The sequence below is a fragment of the Bicyclus anynana genome, chromosome 10 (assembly GCF_947172395.1).
Source record: "Bicyclus anynana chromosome 10, ilBicAnyn1.1, whole genome shotgun sequence".
Lineage (NCBI taxonomy): Eukaryota > Metazoa > Arthropoda > Insecta > Lepidoptera > Nymphalidae > Bicyclus > Bicyclus anynana.
The window spans coordinates 3,441,564-3,454,855 of NC_069092.1; the positions used below are offsets into that span (position 1 = coordinate 3,441,564).

The 13,292-nt window shown below is 32.5% G+C and overlaps 1 protein-coding gene across 46 annotated transcripts in view; it reads right to left on the reverse strand.

Annotated features, from left to right (window-relative positions):
• Nucleotides 1-13,292, reverse strand: part of LOC112049969 (protein tramtrack, beta isoform) — a 536,667-nt gene that overhangs the window by 491,524 nt on the left and 31,851 nt on the right. The window contains exon 5 of one of the 46 annotated variants that reach the window (XM_052884042.1): nt 3,365-3,767. The exons of 44 other annotated variants lie outside the window; for them this stretch is intronic. In XM_052884042.1, the coding sequence (XP_052740002.1) occupies nt 3,472-3,767 (296 nt within the window). In that variant the 3' untranslated portion in view covers nt 3,365-3,471. Of the gene's footprint in view, nt 1-3,364; nt 3,768-11,010; nt 11,574-13,292 lie in introns of those variants that run through there. One more of the 46 variants, XM_052884067.1, reaches the window with a different exon arrangement.

The following is a 13,292-nucleotide window of genomic DNA, read 5'->3' on the forward strand; positions in this document are numbered from 1 at the left end:
CTTTAAAACGCAGCGTTGACGCTTTTATTAACGTTATTAATTTAATTCATGGTCTATTTCCAACCCCCAAAATTGAAAATGCAACCCTCGATAAAAAAGCGTCGTGTTTTAAAAACTCTGTCATGTGAACATATACTTGGAAATGCATTTATTGTATTTGAACGCTTTTTAAATTTTCAAGACCGTAAACACAGAGCATCTGACATATAGTTCCGATTCTCGAAAACAATAACTAAACTCGCGAGATGTTAAACTTCGTACTAAGGGTGATCGCGAACCGAAACCAACCATTCAGAGCCGAAACTCGTTCCCAACAATCACTTTTATATACAAAATCGCGAATAAAATTGTAAAAAAATATGTAAAAGTAATATATAAAAATACTTATCGTCATAAGAGAACTATCACTTTGTACATCGAACTATAATCTAAGACCGTCGCGCGGAAGATCTAGACTGAGACGCGAAGTAAAAACTACTTTTTACTACGCCGTATAGTCATCACATACAAAAAATACTCTTTAGATAAATGCATTGTTACGAGTATAAAGACTGTAAAAAAATACTGGCCTTAAATATTTGTCACTGGTAATATCAGTATATACTTATAATGAATAACGGATTTCTCATGGGTGCAAGGTGAGAAGCGTTCAATTACCCGATGCTTTTAAAGGCAACCACATTAATTTCGTTGGCTACAATTTTGTGCTGACTTAAACTCCGTATTTTATATGTTAAGCGGCCTACAGACCATCAGTGTTAACTGCGCAGTTTTAATTGTACATCTTTATCTCATCGAAATTTCAATCAGAATCATTGGAAAAAACAGGAGTTCCCATATTTCCTACACACGGACTTGGGTTTTACCTGAACATTTAAAACTGCAGGTCAGTAGTCCGCATTACGACCACAAATTGAGCCCACACAATTTTTTTTCAGAACGCATTCAACCCAGTCACCAGAGTTTCAAAGAATAAAATCCTAGATATGCCTTTCTTCAAATAATTTTACAAAGTTCTATGAGGTTTCATGTATAAGCCAAAATTACGTCACATTTGAAACATCAAGTTGATCTATTTGAATTTTGCAAGAAACTAATAATTAGAATCAATAAAGTTAAAGGATAGTTTGTTCATACTTGACATAACATCTTGGCATATCTACGATTAGAGTCTTTGGTAATGAACATATCCTCATATATCATAAAATAGGGGGGCTGTCAGCCTTTTTAATTAATATTTGCCAACGGTCTCACTAATATTATAATAAGTTTCGTATACTTAACACAGACCATGTACGTAAAACTAGTGTACTTGTATAACGTAGATGTGTAATATATCTCTTTGGAGAATAATAATACATTTAAACAGGCAAACGCGCGTTTGCCCGAAACAGTTATTACATTATTGTACGAGTATATTATATACATATGTATTATATATCGTAACAAATTAAGTCTTGTAAATATAATTACCCTGTCAATTAAAGACGGAAAAAATCATAATTTTAACAACCAAATCTATTAAGATACACAATTAATTAAATATGAATTCCAAAAAAGAAATTATACTGTGCTAATAGAGATTAGCAGACGGTAAAAAAATCCAATATTTTAACACATTTTTTTAACTTGCTTGTTAAAAGGACATGACTATTTTTCTTTTTTTATTAAACAAAATAACAAACGGAGTAATTTTACACAGTTTTTAGAGGTAGCTTAATAAGAAAAGCTCAAATAAATTATAAACTTCCTTATTTAAAATAGTATTATGACAAAATATACTTCATATAATGTAATAACTGTTAAAATCCCATCAAAGCATCATATGGGAAACCGCCGGTGGAAAGGCACGTTAACAATAATACCGTACCAACAATATTTTCATATCACCAACTAAACAACTCATCACCTTCACTTTATTTCTCATCACCTAATAAAATAGCTTCATTGAGATCATATCTTGTGCCAGCACTAAAGTTTCACCGGCGGTGTCACCGAGACTATTTTATAAAAATTGCCAAATATGTAAATATAACTATATTTTACTATACGAATTTATCAATTACACGGTCGAATTATATGAAAATATGTTTCATGATATCATATAAAGTTGACATCATATAAATTTTTCAATAATGCAGATAGCTCTGTTTCTCTATATTATTTTTCATGGGATTTCTCCGATTTCTCCAACAACTACAGACATATTTTTTGTAAAATTTTTATATCAAATTTAAATTGTCACAAATCGCGTTACTATACTAACACGAAAATTCACAGCGACATAATTGGCAATTTCTAAAAAAAATAATCATATAACTTTAACGAATTGACACATTATTTCTTTTTTTTTTATTTTCAGAGAGCGTCACTTCAGAACATCGGTCTAAGCGGTGTGGCCCGTACGCCACAAGTATGTGCGCTGTTCATTTGCACGACGCGCAAACCGAAGGTGTGAACAGCGGCTCTACAACGCGGGTTCCTGGAGCACCTCCACCAGACCTTCCCACTGGCGGCGCGGCCGTTGAAGCAGAACCTGTGCGCCCCAACCTCGATGGCCGGCTTACCTCGCTTGCTGAGACAGTATCGGAACTGCCCCGGAAAGCAGGGGAAGGGAAACGGCAAGCCCAGAGTCGGTGGAGCCTCTTGAGCTGGTACTATTGTGCCTGCAACTAAAACTTCTCTGTTAATACCCGTCGTACAAGCAAATCCTAACAAAAACATAATGACGGCTAAAAAATTATGATTACATGCAGCCTTCGTAAAATATTCGTAATGTCTGCGTCAAAAATTTATTGTAAATAAAACATGTAGGTATGTAAGTTATGAAAATATTTTTTTATCTTTAACACACACGCAATAATATTATAATTGTAGGGTAAGGTTGCCTCAAGTCATCCAGGCAATAATGTAGGCTGTATTCTTAGGAGGTAGGAATCCGACGTAAGGCAACGTTACTTTACTTTACTGCCAATATAATTAGGTGTGGGTGCAGCGATGTTAAGACAAATAAAATGTCTACAAATTAAAAATGTAAATTTATTAAATTTATTAAAAAATTATATTTTTTTTTATTGTAACAAAATACGACTAGATGCGGTCTGTCACGATGGATGGTAGACCTTAAATTATCCTCTTTGAGAGGTTCTTACTTAACTTTTACTAATTTATTATCCTACAAACAACTTAAGCATACAAGTGGGTTAAAAATAAAGAATCAACCAAAATATTATTTAACACAATCTTTTTGGTTGTCAGAAGTTACAAAACATGTCACAATTAAAAGCCTTTAATAAATGACGATGTTGTAAAAAAGAAAAGACGGACAGTCCCTTGATACAATTGTCTGAGTAAAATTCGTAGATATATATAAATGGTATATTCATACCATATCATATCATCTATGTCATAATTTTAAATAACGTGATATCAAAAAATAATATTTTTTTTATGTATTTTTTTCTTACTCAGTCAAACAAATGGATCGAACGTGAAACTGTCAATATTAATTTTCCTTCTTCCGTTAGGAAAGCATTTATTCCTCTTTCTATCTTTATTACATCTGTAGTTTTTTTTATTGTGGCAAGAATGGAGATGTTCGACGCCGACGACGTGGTTGAACTGTGTAATGGCGTATGACTTGCAACCTCGGTCAGATTGTATGCACCTCCATGTTCCTTTTCCATAGACAATTTGACCGCACCTCCGAAACCTGTTGCCGTCGATGACCAGTATTGGATTCCCGAATCGGGACTGTCCCCAATAAACTGCAATGAGAACACATATCAACTAATATAAAAAAAACCTTGAGTCCACAGTGTTTGTGGTCACACTCCTTTAAAACAGCTGGGCCGATTTGAATGATTTATTTTAATTGATTGATTGTTTTTTTTTGTATGAAAGGAATAAATATGGCAGAACAAAGTTTACCGAGTTAGCTAGTCTGTCTATATGCCATTTAATTATTACTGGTCCATGATTTATTTTTTGTCCTACATTTATTTACTTTACCTACTGTTATCACTTAAGTATCTGGCGCAATTTTATTGTGAATGCTTTGCTTCATGACTCAAATGTCCTGGGTTTCTTTCCAGTTCCGGTCTATTTAAGTTTATATTAACTGGCTTCAGAAAAAGGAGGTTCTCAGTCCGCGTATGTTTTTTTAAATGTTTGTTACCTCATAACTTCGTTATTTATTAACCAATTTTGAAAATTTTTTTTTGTTTGAAATAGTATACTTTCAGATTGGCCCCCTTTAATTTTAACGGTTTAAGTTCGGTTCGGTAATTTTGTGTTAAAATCAAAATAACTGAAATAAGTGAACGAAATTGCCCATACTGTGGCGTTTACTGACACTATGCTACTACTAAAACAGAATAATAAAATATTTTTAACAAAAAATTTAACCGACTTCAAAAAATTAATTATTCTAAAAAGCGAAACATAACATCGTACCTTTCTATTACATTAAAAAATACAGCTGGTAAGTAAGAAATTTTGGAAAACTCCCTCCCAACTTGTATCAATAATGAGGTTTTAAAAATTTGTTACTACCCAGCTGTTTTTTTTTTACTGTTAATTTAATTAATAGTTATACAACTTACCTAAAAGCCACAATGTCCTACAAATTGCGTGGTTCGAGTATATTATCTCGTTCCGACACTCAGAAATGATTATTACCTGGAAACCCAGTTAGCTACCAGAATCAAGAATTTTCGTAAATATAAAAGATGAGCGACTCATCAAGATGAAGCTACTCACGGAAAATTAACTTGATAGTAATCCATTGTAAAAATGCTATTCTATATGCGTAAAATTAAACACTTTGCAAAACGTTTTTTAAAAAATATTTTAATTTTGGAAATACAAAATAGTCGTTATTTGATTTTCAAATATTCTTTGATTTGTGTTTATATTAAATTTTACTCAAATCAATGATCTTCGCAGATTAATTAAACCGCATGCTAATTGCTCAAGATAGGCTAATATGTTATTATGCGTATCCTTTTTGACAATATAAATGACGGGTAATTGCCTGTCGCTCACTTTGTCGTATGCAGCAATCTATATTCATCTCTTTTCAAATATGGCGCATTACAAATATCATTTTTTTTTCTCTTTCATTTGACATGTATACAGAGTGCTGGGGAGTATTTCCCATAACTAGGGTTATATTCTTTACCGAAAATTAATAAAAAATGTTCAAAGAACATGTGTTCTAAAATTAATATTTTCGGAGTAAATAACTGTTTTCTAAATAGATCTTAAAATGTGTCCCATATACGCATCTTTATAATTATGACGTAGCCAAACTTTAAAATTTAAAATGCAAGGATAGATAAAGCCGTGTGTTACATGGATAGTCAGAATTATTTGCATTACTTTGTATGAAAACCATAAAAAGTTTTTATTTTTTAGTTTAAAAAATGTTAGTTATGCAGTTCGGCTGCTATAAGTGGACTCGTCAACACCTTGAAGTTATGGGAAATACTCCCCAGCACCCTGTATATGGTACTACTAGGCTTTGCAATATTGTCACTATAACGTTATGTAGTATCTTAAGGTTATATGTATGGATGTACTGAATAATATTTACTCTATATGTAGCTCTACTCGTTATGTGTGACCAAAAATACAAAAATGTTAATTTTGCAATTACAAATAGTTAATAACAATATTTTCAAGTAAGCAATAAATCTCAACTTCCACTTATAAATTTAATTTGTAATGGATAACCGATACATTCTTTGTTCCTTACACATATTGTCACAATTATTTTAATAGAAATTGCCTAATTTTATTGAAATAGTATATTTGAACTCTCGAATTTCTAGTCTTTTTAAATAAGGGTATTTTGTCGCTACTAACGCATAAAGGTCACAGCTAAAGACCCACCCGTTTTATATCTAAGCACTCAGCATTATTTCCTTAAACTATTCACAACATTGCTAATAATGAGCATGCGTATTTCGAGCATGCTTGCTCAAGAATCAACAGTCGTGCGACTTAAGATTTACTTGCTGCGCAGGTGGAAGGGGGCGTGCTTCTAGCGCGTCTGAACAGGTTTGCTTATTGAGTATGCTAGTCGATCAGCATTGCTATTCTGTATTCTCATCACCTTCATCTCCCCCTGTCTAACACTTTACTATAGACAGATAGCGATAGATACAAATTAGCATGTGTAATTGTTATGGAATGTTTGCTTTGAGCATGCTTATTCAGGAGCATACTTAACAGCACATTTTTAGCATGCTATTTTAAAGCATGTGTTATAGTACCTTTAAACAATCGATTTGTAAGAGCCGATTATAATTGATGAGATTTAAATATAAAGAACATTATCAAGTCACGACCCACGTTTTAGTTACTCTACATACAAAGCTTATATTTAAATATTTTTGCAAAAATATATTCTTAATAAAGACAACATTAATGAGATAAAACTAAAAACTACAATAAAAAACTAACTTAATATCTAGCGTATGCTTCAGCATAGTCTTATATTTTACACTATATTTGGTTCTATCTATAGGTATTTAAATAGGCGAGTAAATAGCGGTATTTCTAGATATTTTAACCACTAGTCATTATATCCCTAAATTGAGATCAAGGTGGAATAAATGGTGGAATGAAGAAGAAAAAATTTCTTTCCTTTCATATACTTACAAATAGCATCATTATTTAAAACACAAAACAAGTTTATACATTAATATTTGTTATTTTCACAACAATAACGCATGTGATGATGAAAGATGAGATGTCAGAAAGGAGCTTATAAAAAACATGAGCGCATTCGTTAAATGCCACCTCTATTTAAGCTAACTTCTTCTTAATTCATGATTTATTTTTTATCACTATAATATACACACATTAACCTCCTTCCAAGACGTTAATTCCTTCAAAAAGTTAATAAATTAATGGTCAACTGATGTTGATTTTAAATTACATAAAATTTTCGCGTCGTAAGTGAAAAATACCATAATGTCTTCTAAGAAAAAGCGCTTAATTGCCCCGTTCAGATAAAAACATAGCCTTCGGCTGTTTTTTAGTGATTTCACAACCACCAATCTTGGCTGTTTTATCTTCTCTCACTCTTTTGTTCTATTTTTGTATCCCAATATTAATTTAAATGTATAAAAAAAATACTTTTCTAGTGTATTCCATGTTCACGAAATCATTAAAGATAAGCTACATAAACTACCAGGGTGGTAAAGCAGGTAAAAACTTCGTAAATACCTGGATAACAAACAACATTTACTACATACTAGCTACATTTCCATGAGAGGCGGTATACGTGAGGTCTCAGAGTCGCAAATCACGGTACGGTACCTGCAATCTGCGATCTACTTAACTTAAAATGGATTATACCTGCTATTTGTTAAGCCGGGTCCAGACGTGTGTAATGCGTAATGTAATCCACTGTGTAATTTAATGCGATTTCTACGTGTGGACAGCACTACGAGCATCACATGTAACGCTCGCGCCAGCGTTCGGGCTGATCGATCGGCTGTCGGTTTTTTGCGCGAACACAAAAGCGTTCGCATTGCTCGCAACTATTGGAAACCGCTCTTGAAATAGACTCGCGTAGACAATTCGCTTTGAGTTCGTGTGCTGTTGACACTAAATTACACGTAATCTTACATTACGCGTTACACACGTCTGGACCCGAAATTACACGTAATCTTACATTACGCGTTTCACGTCTGGGCCCGGCTTTAGAAACCGCTCTTGAAATAGATGCGCGTACACAATTCGCTTTAAGTTCGTATGCTGTCCACACAGTTGACACTAAATTACACGTAATCTTACATTACGCATTACACACGTCTGGACCCAGCTTTATGTCTATGCATCTAAACACAAATACATATAATTTTGGAAATATAAACAAATTCAATTTTAATCAGGAGGCACGTTAAACGCAAATAATGCTAAACTTACTCGTATATTATAAAGCGCGAGTCAGACACTCATTTAGGATGGTTCCGTATACTAATAGACCTATCCGTAAACCTTTTATCCGCCAACTTAACTCTGAAATCGATTAATAAATGATCTTGATCAGATCTTGGCCTTTATACAAAAGCTGAAAGTTAGTTGGACTTTTTAGGGTCTGGAACTTTCAAACCTCCCAAAGCCACTCTAAAAAGCTACCTACCTTATACCACAGTTCCTGTGAATTGAGTATAGTCTGTAGTGTGACTTTCAGCTTTTATAAAATGACGAAGGTCTGTCAATCGCAGACTATCAGACCATATTACAATATATATCTAGTTAGTTCATTGAAATTATATATCTATCTAAGAGTTAGATCATGTTCACAGCCACTGAAGCCACACTTTTGTTCAGAAATCTTATTAATAATAATTGAATATCTAATATCTATGCACCCTCGTGTAATATAACAAAAAGGCTTTATATATAACTCAGAATAAAGAAAACTTTATAATATATGATCCCGCATAGGAATGAAGCCGCTGAAATCACTCTTTTTTTTGGTGTCATTTCACGAACAAAGCAAGTAAGATTAGTCACTGTGTATGCTGTGTGGTGTGGCATGCAATTTTTGGACATAATACGTGCTTTATAATGACGGCTGAATGTGGTTTCTGGTGTTTTCTGTATCCTGGAGCCTTTAAATATTTTTACCAAAAATTAAAAAAGTGAGGGAGCGATAAAATAAAGAATAACATAGGTAACCCAAAAAATAGGAGTTTTTCTAGTAATAACAAATAGACATACTAATTGTTCAAATAGACATACTAATCTTTGAAACCATTTTCAGATTTTCATCGTTGCGATTTCGCCCAAATCGAGTAAAACATCCAGCACACGCCAGTATAAATAAATTTTGGGATTGGCAAAACTCTTATTTAAGCTTCGAAAACTTTTGCCGTGTATTTTCCTATACTAAATCTTTCTACTGTATCTAACAGTATAACGAATTTATACAATTAAATAGTACAATAGTAGTAAATAAAAACAATTCGTCTTCTGAAGTAACTGTTTTTAAAACGATGTTTTTATAACTCTAGTATGAGTAATTCGTTTTTATCTTGTAAAATGTTCTCTCTCTCTCCTCGTTTGTTTCATAATAAAGCATTATGTAAAGAACGATAGATGTACAGGCTTATATCATTTTAGTCCACCAGTATATCTGCCACGTGTAAACGTTTTAAAATTTATAAAAAATAAAGGTTAACCTATTGCGAAACCTGACTGCCTTTGATATGATAATCTATAATTGGTACGAGTACGAGTCTATACATACATGAACGGATGAGAAGTTCACTGAAAAGTTACACAATATGAACTGTAGATAAAATTCCATTGTCTGTAAAATCACAAAGAGTTTAACTTATCACCATAACTATAGTGTTTGATCAATATTTATGAACGATCCGAAATAGCACGTAACAATTTACATAACTGATTCCTATCGAACGTGCGAGTAGCTGAAAGATCATGACGTCACATTATGGAAATTATACTGACATCCTGTCACAAGAAAATGTCATATTTCATACAACATCTTCCCTAGTTCAAGATCCGAGTAACATTTTTACAATTGATAACCATCACGCAAATTTTCCGTATAACCCGTGCGCATTAAACTTGACACCTGGCCACCAAACACATCAATACAAACACAGCACAAACATAATTCAAGCCAGGTGTCAAGTTAATACGCACGACCTGTAAGTAGCTTCATCTTGGTGAGACATTTAACTTTTTTATTTACTAAAATTGATAGCTTCTCACGGTAAATTTCGATTATAAAAATGTTCTCCGGATCCTGAACTACTCGTTATAGAAAATTGATTTTCCTTTTCCTAATGTATATTATCTTATTGTTAATAATAAAATTAATTGACATTAGTCTCGCTATAACCGGTCCTAGACCTATTTTAGACCTTTCATTTCAGACCAAGGCACATTTGAAACCCTTAAAAAAAACAAATGTATTGACGATGGACCGTCGAAATGACGATATGACACTACTTAAATGAACGAAATTTGACTTTGGACTTAGTATTTTTGTATAATACAGAGGTTCAAAAAAGAAATGAATCCGGAAACACTCATAAAAAAGAGGTCTACGTAGGTAATTTTGGGCAATTGCGAATTCGTCGATTTTTGGTTATACTAAGTCTGTAGTGCGTCAAGCATTCGTCTAAGACATAGAAATAAGCATGCGTCAAAGACATAGAAATAAAACATTGTGACGAAAGAAACAGGAAAGTTTTCGATACCGCTGTCATTGGTTGACATGTCTGTTTCTCTTCAAAACATATGTCGTTGACACATGTTAGGACTACTATGAGCTAGTCAAGTATAATATGAGCTAGTCAAGTATAATATGAGCTAGTCAAGTATAATATGAGCTAGTCAAGTATTATATGAGCTTGTCAAGTATTATATGAGCTAGTCAAGTATAATATGAGCTAGTCAAGTAAACCAGATGAGCTAGTCAAGTATAATTGGTTCTAGGCTATGTTAGGTACTTTTAACAGAAGCATGCCAATCGTTTACAGGTTTCTCGGGCGGCATCGGCGCGTCAAAGTTAAATGGCGTGAAGTTCGGCTCGTGGTTATGACCGCCTTTGATGCGTATGAAATGACCAGTCAACGTCGTCTGGACTCTGCACAGGCAACCCTTGGTATCCTTGTCCCGACAAGCCCAGTTCAGTTTCTCCCGGTATTGGTTGTTAACCCAAAACTTGTTCGATTTGAATATTAGCACAGACTTCCCCGCCCTCGATGGTAAGAAGAATGCTTCTGAAAAAAGTTAATTTACAATTTAATAATTACTTTAATAATATTGCCAAGTTTTGGAAAACGGTAAAGCATTTTATCACGTTCCAAGCTGGAAATTCAGTTGTGAAATAGACTTTTTTTATTGTAGTCATTCATATTATAATTTTATATATTTTTTAAAAATATGTGCATTGTTTTCGAAACCTAAAATATACAAAAAAAAAATTGGTTATGTATAATTTAAACAAAATAAGACTATACACAAAAAAATATTAGTATATTTAAAAATAAAACACGGTTACATAAACCCTCAGAACTAAAATTTTAAAAACTTAAAATGAGTATTTTGGAACGAACATAATTATGAACATTTTGCCAAGATACAAAGAGAATAATCTTAATAGAAAATTTTATTTGTCATATCCGCGCTACAGACGTTCAATTTTAACTGTACAGTTTTTTCTAATCGATTATTTTTGGAAAAAACTGTACAGTTAAAACTACACACACGTAGGATTTAACTAAACAGTTTTGCACGGTTTAAAGATATCTAACATACTACTATTGTTAACGTAGAACGTTACAAAGATATTTTCTTCTTCTTCGACTTATCATAAAACTGTGGTTTCTCATGATTATGGGTGTTTTGCCAGGACACTACTTCACCTTTCTTGTTGGTTCTTGCTTTGGCCGGACATCCAATGTTTTTCCTTCTAGAACAAATCCAGTACGTAGGCGGAGACTCGTTGAAGGAATACCCGTTTAGTATTAAATTCTTTTTACCTCTACCTGTAGGTATGTACGCCGCTTTCAACACTGCAAGTCGTGTAAAAAAAAGAAAACTATAAGAATCCACATATATTTTTATTCAGTCATTTAAGTAGATACATGATGAAAAAAATAGAAAAGTATTTTATTTAAAAAAAACGGTTGATTAGCTATAGATAAAGTTATTTTAGTATTAGGTATACTTATAATATAATATATAACTTATTGTTTGTTTTAATTTTAAACTACATTTTAGGTGTAACAAATATTATAATTTAAAGTGTTTTTCAGACATCCTGTGTACGGTGACAGTCGCTTGTATGACGTTCATAATACGTACTATTATCGTGAATCGGCAAACTTTCAAGAGTTAAACGAACTGTCACCCGCACCATCTACCGCACTGTAATAATGAAATTTTACAAAGTCGAAAGAAAATAAAATAAAAAGTGTTTTAGAATAATCTTGGAATATTATATTTTTCCCTTTTTCATTCATAAAAATAATAACATACCATATTTACATTTTTATCTTAACTTTTAAAGTTATTAAACATGAAAAAACAAATAGGTATAGGTATCTATGAAAATACGTCCACTGTGAGATAACATATTTTTATACTGTAATAATTATATTCTTATTTTTAGAATATAATATATATTTTTTTATTATTTATCTTACTAACCATCAAGCGGTAAACAACAATGAGAACTAAATTCCTATTGTTATATTTACCTAAACGAGGTACCTACCAACCGATTCTTTCGATTGGTCATTATTATTTAATTAATTTTAATTCAGTTTTAGGTATTCAACTTAAAACATTCATGATACCAGACGGAAAAAATTTTTTGAAAAACAGCTGAAAAATACAGTAACAAAGTAAGTAAATAATGTACATTTGCACAAACATTTACAATAAATTTGCCGTTAATTCTGGTACAATTAAAGAAAACAGTAATACCATATAATATAATTTTATCATGTTGATTAAATAAAGAAAAGTTTAGTTGGGCAAATACCAAAAAATTAATAGTTTGCGTCTTTCTGTAATTATAAAAACACAACTACATATACGCCTTTCTTATCTCTATGTAACTATATATACGCCTTTTAGGCAATTAAATAGGCTGTATCTTATACAACATCTTAAAGTCAACACAGCTTTCCATCAGGCACGATTGTAGTCAAGAGAAGCTGAACTTGCAAGAAACCCCCGAAATCAATTGACTTCTAGAATCTTGTACCCTCAATGATTATGAGTATCATTAAAAAGTACAACATCAGAATCAATAGTATATAAGTGGGATCGGCATTTATTCGACGCATGACCGCAACGCCACCTTGTTTTCCCGTTTGGAAACTCCATATCCTTCAGATACGTAAACCCTCCGGCGATTATCTTCTCTTTCTGATCACTCTTGCTACTATTAAATCTGAACTCAGCGAAATCGGTGCTCGCTATCAAAATTAAATTAACATTTATTTTTAAATTGTTATCGTATGCTTTTTGGATGCTCGCTTATAAAGGAATCGCTTTTTTCGGAATATCAAAACTGTGTTAGAAATAAAATGGACCTTATCATTTTTGTTTAAAGTTTAGTTCCGCCTAAAGCTGGACAGAATGACTGTTATATTATCAATATAAGGTCACAAAATCAGAACCAATAAAGAAATATACATTATACAAATAAAATTTATAATAGATTACAGTAAATAATAGAGCACAGTAAAGTGATACTACCCACACTATCGACTGCGTTTGCA